Below are 17,450 nucleotides of genomic sequence, written 5' to 3' on the forward strand. Positions count from 1 at the left end.
ATTATATTCACCATTTCTTACAGGGCAGTAATATTACATTCATGTGCCACCATTTATCAAGAAACTTTCGTTAAACATTAAGCATTATGTTGGCTCAGGGCAAGGGACTTATTTAGGCCATAAACTTAAACTATGCATGCTCCCAAAAATACAGCTTCAAACCCACAGGGCCCTTTGTCTACTCTGCCCAGATCTAGGGAAAAAATGAAAGCCTAGACTTCTGTGTCCTTTAATAAAGGAATCAATCTTCCTCCCCTTCACCTATGTAATGCTCCGCCTTCCCCACCCGACACACCCCAAACCCTCAAGTTCCTTCCTTATCATTGTTCCCCTAGGAACATGCAAAGGAATGAAGGGAAAAGGAAACCAGAGGTGACCACAGCAACCAATATGCTTCCTGATTCAGTCTAGATTTTCTACCTCCTTTCTACGCATGTTATAATGTCGACCAGACAGTCAGAGTGGGTATGGTGGGGGAACAACCAGGAGGACCTGGAACAGAGGGGTGTGATGGAAGAAAGGGACTGAAGGCAATACCTCTTAGACCTTTCCCCCGGCTGAGAGCTGAGTCCAAGCCCCCTTCTCTCCCCCTGTAGGATAAAGAGGCCACACATGCACTCTTTTTAAGTGTCCTATTGTCTACATTCTCATTCTGTCTTCATTTGAAGGCAGATTAACAGACTAGATAGAAGAGAAACAAATAATAAAACCCAGCTCCTTAACTGTGAAAGGCTGAAAGAAATGGGCTTTTTCTATCCTATTTTTCCAGCACAGGGAGAAAATTAAATTATCCAAGTGACAATTACTCATACCAATGTGTTCTGATAGCAAAAGAGGTAGAAAAGCAAGGAGAGAGGTCAGTGCTGCTTTTGACAGAGTCAAAAGAGACTTGAGCCTGAGCCCCAGTCTCTGATACTTATTAGCTCTATGACTATGAGAAGTGATTTCAGTCCATTAAGCTTGAGCTTTCTAATCTATGAATCTAGCATAGTGACTAGTTCAAAACACTGGGCTCAAATTCTACCTCTGACACTAGTAAACTCTTGGTGGAGATGTGAACTGGTCCAGTTGTTATGGAAATCCATTTGGAACTATGCCCTAAGAGTCATAGACTCAGCAATACCACTATAAGCTTATACCCCAAAGAGATCAAAGAAAGAGGAAAAGGTCCTATATGCCCCCAAATATCTAGTGTTTCTTTCTGAAGTAGAAAAGAAATTAAGTGGGGGGGATGCCTATACATTGGGGAATGGTTAGACAACTGAATGGAATATTATTGCTCTGAAAAAAATCACAAAATGATTTCAGAGAAAACTGGAAGACTCGCATGAATTGATGCAGAGTAAATTGAGAGCCAGGAGAACAATTTATACAATAACATTACAAAGAAAAACTTTGAAAGACCTGAAAACTCTGTTCAAGGCAATGACCAACAATGGTTCCAGAGGACTGATAAGGAAGTACGCTATCTACCTCCTGACAGAGAAGTAATGGACTCAAGATGCAGAATGAGACTCAGATGCAGCCAAGATGGGAATTTGTTTTGTTCGACTGCAGATTTGGTTTTCTAAAATAAGTTTTTATTGATATTTTCTGTTTATCATATTGCTGTAGTATATTATGTGTGCCTCCTCTTCCCCCTCCCAGACAACCATTCCATACGACAAAAAGTATTTGGCGTGGTGGGAGTCATCACCATTGATTGATACATTGAAAAAAGTCTGGGGATATGTGCAATGTGTAACACCTCCCACCTCCATGAAGGGATAGGTTGGGGCTCACTTCTAATATTTCTTCATTTGGACTATGCATATTTGTTCCAAGGATATGGGTTTTCTTTTTCTTTTTAAATGGAAGAGCAGGGTGAGACAGAGGAGGGGTATAGGGATGAGGTAGAAAAAAGAGTCACTGAAGCATCTTTTGAAATACAGAGAAAAGAAGAGAAGTAGGGAGGCTAGGAAAAAGGCCAGGCAGGCAGAATAGTTTTGAAAACTACAAATTGGTCCTATTAAATACTTTAAAAGAAAAGCAATCATGATAGAGGTCTGTAGTTTTATGTGCAATCCTCTCTTCTGTTCTGCTATGTACATGGAAATGCTTCTTTTTATTTGATGTTTGTCAAGCTGAGAATAAAAGCAAATCTAAACAATGTTTTTTAAAGTTCTGACTCTGGTACATACCTTGGGCAAGCCTAAATTTTCAATGCCTTTAGGCCTCTTAGATTTTAAGCTACAGCTGCAGATATGCATTGATAGAGTTTCCATAGTGGGAGTTCATTGAAGAGATAAAATCACAAGTATGAAAAACCAACTAAAAAATGGGGACACCTGTAGCACTTTACAAGGATGCTCTGAGTAAAGAGATACAAAATGTTTTGTAAACCTTATACTATTCAATCTTGGGATTATAGATTTAAAGAGTAAAGGGACCTTAGCGAACACTAAATCCAACTTCTTTATTTTACAGATGAAGCAACTGAGTCACAGAGAGATTAAGCAACTTGCCCAGGGTCACATGGCTAGGAAGGTGAGATCTGAACGCACTTATGCCCTTATCCAATACTCCATGTTGCCTCTGTCGATTCATTATTCTTTATTTCACAAAATGAACCCAGATATAACCACTCCAGTAAATGACGGCTCATTCCATCACTGACATGCTCCTCATATATTCTTCAGCTTCTCCATTTGGCACTATTTCTTCTTTAGACTCTTCCCTGCGCTCTCCCTGTCCTTCTAACCCACCCTCCACCCCCACCAAAAATCACCCCTCTGCTCTAGCTTTTCTGGCACTGAGATCTTTTCTGGCATCTGATCCTCATGAGAAGGAGGGGTACAATGAGCTTCAGGTCCTGTGGTGCCAGAAGCCACATGGCACTAACACCACCCACAAAAACTCGTTCTTGCTCAGGACATCAGTCACCAGCCTTTTGCTGCTGCTACTCCCTTCAACAGCATGGATATGCTGGAATTGTTTAGGGAGGGGAGGAGAAGAGAGGGGAGGTCTAGGGAGTCGACCCAGGGACCGTCAGGGAGTTCCTGATGAAGGAAAGTGGGGAGGGTGTGGTGAGTTGGAACCAACAGTAAGTACTGTAAACAAGGAGGAGTGTGACAGGGCTTGTCAGATTGTGAGGCTGATGATCCTGCACCAGGGAAAGCAATGTGGAGCAGCTGCTGCTTATTTCAGAACTGGGAAGTAACTTAAGGAGACCACTCCCAGGCCCTGGGAGGGGCTAACCAACCACCTGAGGTGAGAAACTGGAGCCTGATGACCAGGCTCAGACGCTTAGTCCCTGTGTGGTCTTGGGGAAAGTCACTTAACTTCCTCTGGTCTCTTTTACCACATCTGTAAAGCAACGGGGCTGGGCTGCATGGCCTCTGAGGTCCCTTTCAGCGCTAAATCTAAGATCCAACGACTCTATGATTCTAGACAAAGCTGACAGTCCTCAAGTTGTTCTGGGAAGAAACACAATCTTTAAAATAAACTGTTTTGACAATTATTTTCCTTTCTTCTCCCTTAAGATTTCTGTAAACTTCAGGCTCTCCGGTAATCATAACAAATGACAGTTGTACAGCTTTTTAAAATTTCAAAAGCAGTTTATACACGTGATCACGTGATCTCATTTATAGATTTGGAAGTTGAGGCTCAGAAAAGTTGAGATGCAACCAAACTCACATGGTATCAGAGGTGGATTTGAACACAGGACTTCATAACTTATACTCTTTATTTATCTTCACATCTCCCCACCTTCCAGCAATATTGACACAATGCCACTTTTCTGGCACTCCCACTTCCAGCTCTCCTTTACACATGCTGTCTTCCTCCACTAGAATGGAAGCTCCCTGGGGGCAGAGACTGCCTTGCTTGTTTATACTGGTATACCCAGCAGTGAAGAGAGTGCTTGGAACATACTAAGCATTTCGTAAGTGATTATTTATTTAGCTATCTACTGGATCCGCTGAGATAAGGATGGATATACAAAACTTAGTCCTAACTAGGACACAACTGTGCAAGAAAAGCCTATGGAAAGTCCTGGTTTCCCCTGAATAGGAGCTAAAGTTATAATAAAACCATGTTTGTTTTTTTGCCCAAAATAACATGTATAAACTAGTGCCCACACTGATCTGCTCTGATGTCTCACTGAGATGTGATAGTGATCCGGGTGTCTCAAAAGCTGTACCAGGCGGCTTCTGCCAGCTCCTACTAAGTCCATTGAAAGGCTTCAATATGGCCAGGGGAATGGACTGTGGTTGCAGCTGACTCTGGCATCCAAGGACCAGCCAACTTAAGACCAGAAAGAGTCATCATTCAAGTAATGAATGTTTCCATAGTAGCAGCTCCTGCAGCAGGCATGGGAGGACTCCATAGTGAAGAGGGGAGAACTGACACTTTGAATTAACGAGATTATGTATAACATAACAGAAATGCACAAACATTCCTTACCAATAAAAACATAGAATAGTTAGGACTCAGTATAAATTATGGTATGACATCTTCAGAGTTCCTTTCACAATCTCAAGACTCTTCACAAATATTAAGCTTTATTAATTAATTTTACCCTTTTAATTTACAATTAGGAATTCTAAGGTACAAAGAAAACTACAGATTCTGAAGGTGCATTTAAAATGCCAAGTTACCCATCAAGTCCTTAAACATGACATTTGAAACTAGAGTTTCCCACTGATGCCAGGAGAAAGTGCAAGTGGGCTTGTTAATGAATTACTTGGAGAGCCGGTTGTACAAAAGACAGGAGGGGATGTGTCATAATTTAGGGAACTCACAAAGCTTGATTTTCTCTCCAAACTGATATCACAGAATTTCTAACCACCGTGCACAATTTGTTAATTCACTCTACCCTACTCCCTCAATTCACTCTGAAAATTAATCAAACTAATTTTGTTTCTCAGACAAAACTGTTTGTTACACAGGATTTTTTTTTTCACTTTTCAACCATTTGGGTTGGTGGATTATTTACAAATTGCTCCATACCAACTTTGTGGAGGGCTTTACTTTTCTTCAGTTTCAAAAGTGTTTTCTTCTGAGGAAGCAGAAACCAGGCCAGTGAGTTTACTGATGTAGGGAACTCCTTAGGAGAACTTATCAATGCAGGCTGGGACTTCTCTGGAGCTTAAGAGTTTTAGAAAGTCACCTAGGGTACACTAAGGGATTAAGTGACTTGCCAAGAGTGACACAGACAGTGTGTGTCAGATGTGGGACTTAAACCCACATCTTTCTGACTCTGGAGCCAGCCCTCTTTCTACTACTCCACTCTGTTTCTCTCAAATGTGTTTTCCTTTCAGAGGAAAAAAATTATAACTGAGGCAAAGGAGGTAATAATCTGATGAACCAAGGGTAGCCTCTTTTATTTTTTAAATTTATTGTTGTAATGTGGAGGTTGGCATTTTAAATGCATCTTAACAATCTGTAACTCTCTCTGTACTTTGTAATTCCCAGTTGAAAATTAAAGAATAATTTACATGGGGTAAGATTAATATTTGTAAAGAGTCTCGGGAAAGTGCCATATTATATACTGGATCTTAACTATGTTGGGTTTTACCTGATGAGGAAGGTGGATTTCTGTTAGGATGCATATGCACTAGTCATCAATAAGCATTTGCTGGGTGGCTACCATGTGCCAGGTACTGTGCACTAAAAGCTCTCACTGTGGCCAGAAGAGAGATCAGAACAGGGACTTTCACCATGAGAAAAGCCAGTCAAAATATCAAGCGTACTTCCATCACAATAAGAGCCGGGTGAATGCAATCAGCCTCCCCATCCAGAACCCATCCATCCCTTCCCAAAACCAATGTACCTCTTCTGACTCCGGCAAAAGCTTAAGAAATTCTCGCAATGTTTCTGATCCATAATGTTCACCATTTCCTTGGAGGATATCTTCTACTATGGACTGGGGAGACCTTGAAGAGATAGTGGACCAAGTCCCATTTCATGGTACAATCCAGAGGAAATGAAAGACACAATCACCCCTCTCCCCTGCCCAAACCAAACACACACCCTTTCAAGCCCACAACTTCCCCATTTTGACAAGCTATTTTGTATCAATGCTCCCAACAGCAGCCTGGATTGCCAGGGAAACAGCATGACTCTCTCTAATGCAATGTTCAATGTTGCCTTTACACAGAAAACAATCCACCAGCCACACAGGGAACCTCAAAGCAGCAACAGCTGTTCTGGGCCTTTTTTTTTCTCTTGGTGGTGAAGAACTACATTAACTTAAATCTTCTTTGGCCTTCCTTACAAAAACTTCACATATCTACTTGTTTGTTTTTTCGGGGTGGTGGCGGTGGTAAAGAAACTTGACTCAAGCCTACCTCTTTTCATTTTAGATAGATTTCTTGCATTTAACCAAGTTTTGCATCCCCAGTTTCAACACACACTTAAAGGGCAAGCATAACTGTAAGCCTGCCAACCTACTGACACAGCAGGATCCAAGTGGAGCCCTGGGATAATTCTTACTGCATCTAAAATCACTAGCCTATTTTTTCACAGGCTAGAACAGCAAAGAGTGACATACTCATGCAGTATTATCAACTACCCCATCTAAAAAGAGGATGAAGAAGCTGAGGGGGAGGAAAGGGATTTTCACTCATTAAAATTTAATCCCTCCATCACACTCTGGGTTTGAAACTTTCCTTAATAATAGCAGTGCTGTCAACATCCAAACTATGCCAACGCAAGATCTTACTTTTTGAACTGCTTGAGAAATATTCCAATGTTCATGCACCGTTTGGCATCCAAGACTGAAATCTGGAGGAGAGAAAAACCACAAGATTATTAGAACACCAACAAAAAAGAAAAGGAACTAAAACCTATCAAACATAAAATTAGTTTTTATTGCAACTAACATACAAGTTTGAGGATTGGTAGTCTAGACAGCTTTCTTTTACAACATGAAGGATTATCCATTTCTTTAAAAAAGAGGGGGGAGGGGAAGTGGTCTTTTCTTGGAAACAATACAGCCCACCCACTATTAATAGCCACAATTCGGAAACAGATGTCTGAGTCCATGCTACAGTGAGGCTTGAACAGAGAGAGTTAAGTCTAATAGTGCAGGTTTAGAATACACAGTGATTCCCAGCCCTGGTTGGGAGACGGTGAAGGAAATCTCTAAATATTTTAATGACTATCATGAAATCCTCTGTTCCATCCATGCTTCCCCCCTAAAAAACTAAATTAAAGTTGCTTTTATTTAAAAAATAAATACTCGTCTAATAGCATGGAGGGCAGAGGAAGAAGGATCTCAAAATTGAACACATTTGTTACTGAGGAAGTTCTAAAAAGGCGGAAAACAACTTAACCTACATCACATAAAATGCAAACCCAGATTTCTTTCTGCATTTACTCTAATGTATTGTCAACATGCAAACTTCAGCTGCAGCCTGTTTCACATGTCTCCCTCAGGCAGAAAGATTTTTAAATACTACAGCTTTCCAGGGTGCTTAAATTCTTCATTTCAACACATTTTTCCTTTGAGGTAGGGTCATTGGTTTGCATTCAAATGCATCACCATAAGTAATTAATTAGATAAGGCTAATCAGATTGGAAAACAGGCTGAATTGAACTTTTTTTTTTGGACCAGTCTTTAATTTCTCTAGAAGTAAAAATCCAGGATTGGGGAAGAAAGATAAACTTAAAGGGGAAACAATTTTTTCCATTTGTTTTTTAATAAAAGTGGTGACCTGCTACAAATAAGAATGTTGTTTTAACCCTTTTCCTTTCCAAATGAATGTTATTATTCTGAACAAAAGGGAATTCAATTACAAACTAAAGTTTCCTGATTCTGTCAGTGACATTATATAGTTCTCTAAGAAGATGTAAAGCCACTTTAACCAATGCCATGTCACTTTCTTGTTTAAGGTTAATCTTTTGTAAGACTGAATTTGGTGAAAATAAAATAAAATAAAATTTTTTAAAGACTGAATTTGGTGGAGTTTTTCTGATGAGAGTCAATAAACAAGCTCTTGATTTGCCAGCCCAAGGGATATATTTCATTTTATCATTTTCATCTACTAGTCATAAAAAACAACTCCAGATGCTAAGGGGTAGGCAGACTGCGCAGTAGTACTCCCACCAAGTACTTTTGGTTTGACTTCAGTATTGAAGAAAGGGGGCAGGGGGAAGGAGAGAAAGAATGAGAAAGAGAAATTTCAAAAATAAACTCAATACCTTGTCACAGAGAAAGCCCATATTATGAGGAAAAAAGGAATGAGAATTTAGGATCACATGCTCATAAATTTTGAGGAGGAAATGACGTAATAGATTATCTAGTCCAGGACTGCTTAACTTCTTGTGTGTCATGGATCCCTCTGGCAGTCTGGTGAAGCCTATGGACCCCTGCTCAGCATAATACTTTTGGCCTAAATTCATAATTGAAGGACATGCTGAATTCCAGTTAGAAGTTAGTGAAAATAAAGATATAATTTTTTTCCCATCTAGGTTCACAGATTCCTTGAAAACTATTCACAGTCCCTGTAGATCCCAACTTAAAAATCCCTGATCTAGTCCAATCCACTCTATAGGTGAGGAAACTGTGACTTGTCCAAGATCATACGACTATTAAATAGCAGAACCAGGATTTGAACCCAAGCCCTCTGATTCCAAGTTCAGGGCTCTTTCTATTACATTCATATTTCTTCTACATAAACCTTAGTTTACAAAATTTTAGTCTGCATTTGTATTGAATTCACCGAAAAAAAAAACCATAGGCTATCCTCCACCCTTATGCTTTTTTACTTCTCAACAGACTGTAAGCTCACTGAGTGTATCCCTAACACTTAGTGTAATAGCTCCTGCTATAAAATCAAATGCTTGTTGATTTATTCTCTGAGATTACTAGATCAACTCCTGATTTATCCACTGATTGCTCCCCAGGGCTCAAATACCAAGATTATCTTCCTCCTCCCTTAATCCTCTATTGTTCTATTATTTTCTACACCAAAAATCACTGGAAAAGGCAGTCTGAATGCTTTGCAGAATACTTCCCCCAATACTCCTTTCCACATTTTTGTCCCTATCAACATGTACTGCTCCTGCCTTCTTCAGGTTTGTCCTACATGACAAATTCATTGCCTCCTCTACTCCCCTAAAGCAGGGGTTCAGACAAAGAGTTAATTTGATCATGTTAACTCTACTCTCCTAATATATGGCAAAGATACAAGGCAAAGTAAAGTATTTCTAAAAGGTTATGAAGTTTTCAAAATAAGACATATAAACTGCTTGAAAAACATGTTCAAAATCACGAATGATCGGAGACCTGCAAGTTAAAACATGACTTGCCCAGGGTCACACAGCTTTATACCATTTTATGTCCATCAAGCTAGGAAAAAATCTAAAAGATGGAAAAGCTCATTGCTGGAGCAGCTGTTAGAATTCAGGAGTGCTAATTTACTACTAGAGCTATGGATTCTGTCACCTGTCCTGAAAAACAATTTGAAATTATGTAAAAGTTAATAAGTTGTTAATACCCTTTGCCCAATGAGCCCACTACTGGGACCATATGCAAAGGCAGTTATTGACGGCAAGGAAAAACCTTCATGTACAAAAAGGTTCACAGCAGTATCATCTGTGACAGCCAAATGTGAAAAACAAAGTATGTGCTCGGCAATTAGAGGATAGTGAAACAATCTATGTTATCTATGTTAATGAAATGGATATTACTGTGCTATAAGGAATGACGAATATGAAGAATTCTGAAAGCTGTAGGAAGATTTTCTGAACTGGGACACAATGAAGAAGGTTGACCCAAAAGAATAACATAGATTGTGGCTGTAACAGTGTCGACATGGAAAGGCAACAAAACTCTTGTCAAACACAACAGTAAAGACTAGTACCACACTGTCACAGTGAAACGCATCCCTCAGTTCTGTTGACGGAGTAGATCAAGGGAAAGAAGCGAAAAGATATAAATAGTTCTCAAAAGAACTGCAAACTATTAACTATATGAAATAATGCTCAACGTCTCTGATAATAAGATAAATGCAAATCAAAACAACTCGGAAGTTTCAAGTCACACCTAGCACTCAGCAAACTGACAATGATGAAAGATGAGAGAGTCAGTGTTGGAAAACTTATAGAAAGATGGGCACACTAATGCATTGTTGGTGGAGTTGTGAATTGGTCCACTTGTTTGGGAAGCTAACATGAAAAGTCATTAAAATATCCATCTCTTTGACCCAAAGATTCCACTGCCAGGCATTTACCTTACAGAAGCCAGTGACCAGAAAAAGGCCCAAATATGGCTAAGACCAAAATATGGATAGTAGCAAACTTTGTGGTTGCAAAGAACTAGAAACAAATGTCCATCAACTGCAGAATGGCTAAACAAATTGTGGTACATGAATGTAATGGAATATACTGTGCTATAAGAAATGATGACTGTAGAGAAATGACAACAGAGAATTATATGAACTGAAACAAAGCAAAGTAAGCATAACCAGGAAAATAATATATGTACAACACAATGGCTATAAAATATAAACGAAAAGGATAACGTGAACGTTATTGAAAATGAATGCTACAAAACTATGATGGTGAAGCTCGGCCCCAAAGATGGGTTATGAGAAGACCCCTCTCCCTTCTGTTCTTTTGCAGAAGTGGCTGACCATTTATTTGTAATCCCACATACTAACAACAGATTTTTTTCAACACATTAGCTAGTTCTGCCAAATCTTTTTTTCTTCCTCTTTTTCCGTTCTTTATTATAAAGGATGGCTCTCTGTGATGAGATGGGGGAGGAATGCAGTGGAAAATGTAGGCAATATCAAAACAAGGGGGAGCAATTAAAATTTGTTTTTAAAAAAAAACACAATAGATTAGGGAATATACTTTGTAGAGGGATTTTCTGGGTGTTTGGTTAAGTATCTGTTGTGCCTAAAATAAATCTATCAGTACATTTAAAAAAAAAACACACCAGGAAGAAAAGCAATTCAAAATGTATTTAAATTCACAAATGGTCAAGGAATATGAATAAACAGTTTTCAGAAAAAGAAATCTAAGCTAACAATAGCCATATGAAAAAATGTCCCAAATCACTAATAATTTGTTATTGTTCAATTGTTTCAATTGTGTCTTGACTCTTGGTGACACCATTTGAGGTCTTCTTGGCAAAGATACCAGAGTGGTTTGCCATTTCCTTCTCCAGCTCATTTTATAGATGAGGAAACTGAGGCAAACAGGGTTAAGTGACTTGCCCAGGGTCACACAGCTAGAGTCTGAGGCCAAATTTGAATGCAGGTCTTCCTGATTCCAGACTCTGCACTTTATCCACTGTGCCACCTAGCTAGAGAAAAGCAAATCAAAACAACTCTGAGAGATCACCTCACAGGAAAATGACACTGTCGCTGGAGCTGTGAACTGGTCCAGACATTCTGGAAAACAATTTGGATGTATGTCCCCAAAGCTCAGGGATCCCAAAGAGATCAAAGAAAGGAGGAAAAAGACACAAAAACAAGAAAAATTTATAGCAATTTTTTTTGTGGTGGCAAAGAACTAGAAAAGGAGGGGGTGCCAATCAATTGGGGCATGACTGAACAAATTACAGCATATGAATTTGATAAAAAAATATTACTGTTGCTTTGCAAGAAATGATGAAGAGAATGGTTTCAGAAAAATCTGGGAAGATTTCTACGAACTGATGCAAAGTGAAGTGAGAAGAATCAGGAAAACAATTTATACAACAACAATATTGTAAAGGCAAAGCAATTTAAAAGACTTAAGAATTCTCATCAATAAAATGAAAACCACAGTTCCAGAGGACTCATGATGAAACATGCTCCCCACTTCCAGAAAGAGAGGTGCTAGACTCAAAGATTGAAGCAGAAAGACAGATGTAGACATAGATATGAATATAGACATAATACACACATATATGTATCAGATAGGGTACAGACTGAGGCATATGTGTGTATGTATCTGATCTATCTATACGTGTGTGTGTGTGTGTGTGTGTGTGTGATATGGCCTATGTGGGAATTTTTGTTTACCTGTATATATTTGTAATGGATTTTAATTGTTTTCTCAATGGGGGTGGGACAGGAGGCCTTTCATGATTCCACCAAAATTATTTTGTATACATTTTCACCCACTCACATATGTACATATTGCTTTCTCAGGAAAATGTAAATTCTCTGAGAACTGCTTTGCTCGTCTTTGTAGCACAGAATCTTATGATGGTAGATAGGAATACTTGTTGAATTACAATGAATGCCACTATTTCTAGAACTAAGTTATGGAAGTGGTTGTCAATGGGGCCAACTCATTTTCCAAATGCTTGACAATCTCCAAGCTAAAGAGCCTAGAGAGGCACTGTCTGAACCAGTCCTTACATCTTGTGAAGTGAAATTGGACCTCTGAATACCTTTACAACTCTTGGACTAATACTACACACAGACCAGTGCAAAAATGTCATTCAAGAAGGAGACCCAGACTAAGCAGCTGATATTATCTGATCAACCCAGGAAATGAGGAGCAGAACAGGAGAAGCTTGAAGTCTCCTATTTGGTTTAGCTCTACATAAACCTAAGGGAATTATTCATTGCCAAATGTGAATCATTCCAAGTAACAGCCAAGGTTTTACTGTGTCTGCATACATATCTGCATGTATTCTTTATTTAGCCTGAATTCTACCAATGGCAAAAGATAAACTATTTTGGATTAACAGGAATAGTACAGATTGAAAAGTGGCAGGCTTATTTAATTTATTCTTAAGGCATTTCAATTGACAGTGATAACACTTAGTTGGGAGAGAGGCTCCATGGTAGGGCCAAGCCCTGTCTCTGACACATACTAGCTAGCTGGGTGGTACTGGGCAAATCACTTAACCTTTCAGTGCTTCAGTCAACTAAGACTAGAAATTGCTGAGAAGGTACCATCCTATTTTGGTAGAGGGGCTTTCCTTACCTGGATGTTTCATACCCCACCTCTATAGATGGACATAAAATCTGTATCTCATACATTCAGAAGAAATGGGTCAAAGTATTTTTAACCACTGCTCTATAACCGAAGGAAGACTTCCTTTTTACATACTCCATTCCGGCACTTAGCACAGTACCTGGCACACAGCAGGAACAAAATAAATGCTTCATGACTGACTGATTCCATTTGCTAAATCAACTTCCTAGTCAGAGTGGGAAGGGATTGCCCTCTTCTCTTTCCCCTTAGAGTCCGATGTGGTACTTCATTTTGCATTCTGTTAAATGCAAACTGAAACAGTTGTACAATTTCTCCAAAAGGTAAATAAACAAAAACTGGAAAATCCAGATTGAGTATAGTTTCAATTTTCCCTTTCCTTAGTCCAAAATGCTAGACTATGAATCTATGCCTAGGAGTGGTATAAAATGAAATTTGATCATATAGGATTCCAAGCAGCATTGCAAACCATTGAACAACATGGGAAAATATAAATGCATTGTCTCACACAGATCAACAACCAGCCCCTGGTGCAGTACGCTATTTTTAATAGTACAATTACAGCTATTACTTACATAATAAGTTTCAAGTTACCTTCGTATTCATAAGAAGTATCCTTAACTATTTTAATAGGTTTTTGTTCTTTCACAATTTCCTACTGTCTTAACTTTGGAGACGTTCCTATGTTCTCATGCTCTATATTCATCGTTACCACTCTTTACAACTATGGTCTTTTCTGTTTCTCTCCCTTTTTAATCAGTCTCGCTCTGGCTCTGTCCCTCTCTCCCTCCTCCCCCATTCTTGGAGAATGGATCTCCCTATCTCACCCATGCCTGGCCATCCATTGGCCTGAACAAACGCTCCTGTTTCTTCATGGAAACTCTGACCTGCTCCATTTCCAATCTGGACCAGTTCACTCTGCACAGCCATTTGGCCCCACACTCCCCAGGCTCACCATACTGATCCCTGACAGTGCAGCCCCCTGATCAGCTTGACCCCTACTGCACCTCCTGAGTGCACATGATCCATCAATCTCAGCCTCCCCAGTAGGCAGGATTACCGGTGTGCACCTCCACATCTGGCTATCTATTGTCTTTTCTAGTTAACTGTCAAACATACAACAAACAGAGTAACATATCTCAACCCTCATTTTTTTTCCTACCCAAACATTTTCTAATTTAGAATTTCAGATATACAGTCCTTTCAGTATGCAATCAAGCTTCCTCAAATCAAATGTTTCAAATCTCCCTTTCTCCCTTTGAAGTATAGTTGAACCCATTTGTTACTTTGTAACCTTTTAAACATGCAAGCTAACCACCTAATACCACATATTTTCCATAGGCAGTAATTACGTATCAAGAGGGATGATCTATCCAAATCTGGGTAACGATGGGTTATGTTATTACATTTCAAAATTGTATTTCCAGCTTCAGGATCTCTCACTTTTCTTAGCATGTACCTTGGTACATTCTCCAGATCACAAGTACAGGTGGTTAAGAGCTATTGCTTTTCAACCCTGGACTGCACTTGATAACCCAGCATGTGAGAAGGAAGATTTATTGCTGATAGCAATTTTGTTTAGCTGTCCTTGCTAGGTTACAACTTCCAAGGCTGTGATGATGTAACATCTCTCACTAACAGTAACACAAGAAGTTCTTCACCAAAATTTCTAAGCATGATGTTTGTTAAAGCACTGAAATTTGGAGCTAGAGAAAGTAGATTCGAATCCTCGGTCTTGCCTCTTACTAGTTGTGTGACTTTGCCTCTCTGGGTCTCCATTTCATCACCTGTAAAAGGAGGGGTGTTGGCTCTGATGATCTCTAAGGTCCCTTTTAGTGCTAAATCTATAATTCAGTTATTAAAAAAAAAAGTACATAAAGCTTCGATGTATGTGTCACTGGGCACATTTGTGGGGAAACTAGTTTTAGAAAGGATCTATTATTCGGCAACAGCCCCTACCTGTCACTTCCCCAAAGAGTTACTCACTATAAATGGAATATTTGTATCTGGCTAAATAATGTAGTTAGATTAAGGCCAAGGGAAGAGTCACTTCTTATTTGTTCTTTGACTACACAATCAGAGCACCATCTTCCTTTTTCGAGCACTGCCTTCACTCAAAACCTTGGGGTGACAGAGGTTCTGACCTGAGATTGCTTTTTCATGGCTATGGACACACAAGAGGTCAAGTGATTTGTTCAAGCTCCTGAAGCCAGTATGTGTCAGAGATGAGATTTGGCCAACGGTCTTCCTGATTCTAAGAGGCATTTTATGCACCACCCTATGCAGTTTCTTCTTTCACTCAAATTACGACAAGCAATTGTCAACAAGTAAGAAGTTAAATGAGGGTAGATTCTCCCTCAACCTCTGTCTTGCAAATGCCTGCTCTTGCACTGGCCATCACTGGGGTATCAAGTGTTATGCCACTATTCCATCCATGACAAGTCCTCTTTCCTTTCTTCTAAGACTGTGGTTCTCAAACTTTTCTACCCTCAGAACACACAGGGACAAAAGGGTCCATGGGGTTCCTAACCTGTTTGCTGCCTCTAATGATTCTCACCCCCCAAAAAGTGCTGTTCCCCCAAATTTTATTCCCCCCAAATTGCTGCTGATGCTAATGCAGTCACCAATATGATCATAATTTTAGAGCTGGACCTATCCCAAGCAAATTTTAATTCATACCAGGAATAAAAAACACAGACACTGTCATACCATAAGCATCAACTATAAAAGAAACTAATCCGCAGACCATTAGAAGATCATTTGTGGATCTAACTTTAATGGAAGCCCTGGTTCCTACAACCTTGATACTGAGAGTGAATCTAAGGGTGACCCATTGAAAGCTTAGATTTTATTTGTTTAAATGCTTGACTTCCTTTTTTCCTGAGTCACCATAGCCTAGAATCAATCAGGTCCTTGTGGGAGCAATGTTGGCAAGTCTTCTCCCATCCACAATGGCCACCACCCAATCTGACTCAACTGGCAGTCTCCCTTCAGAAACAATGAAGCACATTCTTTGCAAAACCACAAGAGATAGTGGTAGCCCCTGTGTCTTCTCCAGCACTTTCTGCCAATCATGTGCTTCCCTGGGATGTGTACCCTAATTTTAACATGGCACAGATCCAATATTCTAAGTCTGCCTATTGCTCTGGCTGACAAGTGGAGGTAGGGAATGATATGTTACATGATGAGGGGATCTACAGGTGGGGAGGACCTGTTTGCTAAAGCGTTTTTGTTTCCTTAATGAAGCACAGGTGAGGGAACTGAAAAAGAAATAATTTGCTAGTTCTTACAAAATTAAAGTCAATAAATCAGTCAATTGACATTTATTAAGTGCTACTATGTGCCAGACACTATGTCTTAATTGAGGGTACAAAAAATGCATTTTACAGATTGACATACATACAGATCCTACAAGATCCCACAGATCCCACCGATGACAATGCCCAGGACCCAGGACTCTTAATTTCTAAATCAATATTCTTTCCATTACATGATGATGCTACAGAGTAGTACGGGAGAAGCAAAAGCATCACCACCTACAAGATGAGCTCTCTTTTCAATGATTAAGGCCACAATCACCAGTGGATCCACAAGGAAGAGGAATCAACCAGCCAAATGTTAAGCTTTCCTTAGTGGAATTAGAGAATTCTGGCCAATGTTGGACAAGCACCACGTGCCTGCATGCCCACAGAGGAGACGGGGGTGGGGGTGGGCAGATGGGGGTGGGGGTGGCGAAGGCTTATTCCTCCAGGCTCCATCCTTACCTCTTCTTTAGTGTCTCTGAAGGAAGAATTTAAAGCTCCGCCTCTCCTAGGAATCGGTGACTTGGTCTCTTCTTGCTGCCCAAAGAGCTCCTCAATAGTCTTTGCATCAATCTGGTACTTCTGTGGCTGCCTCGCAGCAATTGTCCAGATATTGGTCTTACCCCGAACTTGCTCTTCTGGAATTGTTTTCCAAAAAAAACTCCTCATTTTCTTTTTCTTACTGAGGGGGCCGTGTCCATTCACATAAGAAGGAGGTAGTCCTGGAGGGGGTGGTGGTATAGGAGGACCCCCTGGTAAGGGTGGTGGGGGAGGAACAGGAGGACACCCATTGTCTGGACATGGCAATGGAGGAGGGGGTGGTGGTGGGGGTGGTGGAGGTGGTGGTGGGGGTGCTGTTTGCCCAATCATTAATCCAGCTGCAGCTGAGAGATCCCCATTTTCTTTTTCGCTGGCCAAGGAGACACAATTCATAACATGCATTGTACTGTAGCCTTGAAGGGAGGTAATTTCTTGGCTCTCCAGGAGCAGCTTGAAACATCCAACAATGGAACTGCCACTCCCGTCATACTCTTCCAAACTCTAATCAACTACCCATGAGAAAAGCACAAGTGTCATCTTCCAAACCTGCAGCAATAAAAAAAAGTATTGTAGTCAGTGCAAGAAAAGGTTTTAACGACAGCACCCACACACACACACACAATTAGAAGAAAATGTGTGCACTCCCTATACTAAGTGTTTGCCATTTAATTGGCATCAAAATCT

General features: G+C 40.0%; 1 protein-coding gene across 1 annotated transcript in view; it reads right to left on the minus strand.

Moving 5' to 3' along the window:
- The window catches only part of FHDC1 (FH2 domain containing 1), a 41,790-nt gene extending 24,622 nt beyond the window's left edge, over positions 1 to 17,168 (minus strand). The window contains exons 1-3 of the mRNA XM_036763848.1: positions 16,689 to 17,168; positions 6,704 to 6,765; positions 5,813 to 5,915 (exon numbers count right to left, since the gene is read on the minus strand). Of these exons, the coding sequence (XP_036619743.1) occupies positions 5,813 to 5,915; positions 6,704 to 6,765; positions 16,689 to 17,168 (645 nt within the window). The remainder of the gene's footprint in view (positions 1 to 5,812; positions 5,916 to 6,703; positions 6,766 to 16,688) is intronic.
- Between the last annotated feature and the right edge of the window lie 282 nt (positions 17,169 to 17,450).

Source organism: Trichosurus vulpecula, chromosome 6, assembly GCF_011100635.1.
Source record: "Trichosurus vulpecula isolate mTriVul1 chromosome 6, mTriVul1.pri, whole genome shotgun sequence".
Classification (NCBI taxonomy): Eukaryota; Metazoa; Chordata; class Mammalia; order Diprotodontia; family Phalangeridae; genus Trichosurus; species Trichosurus vulpecula.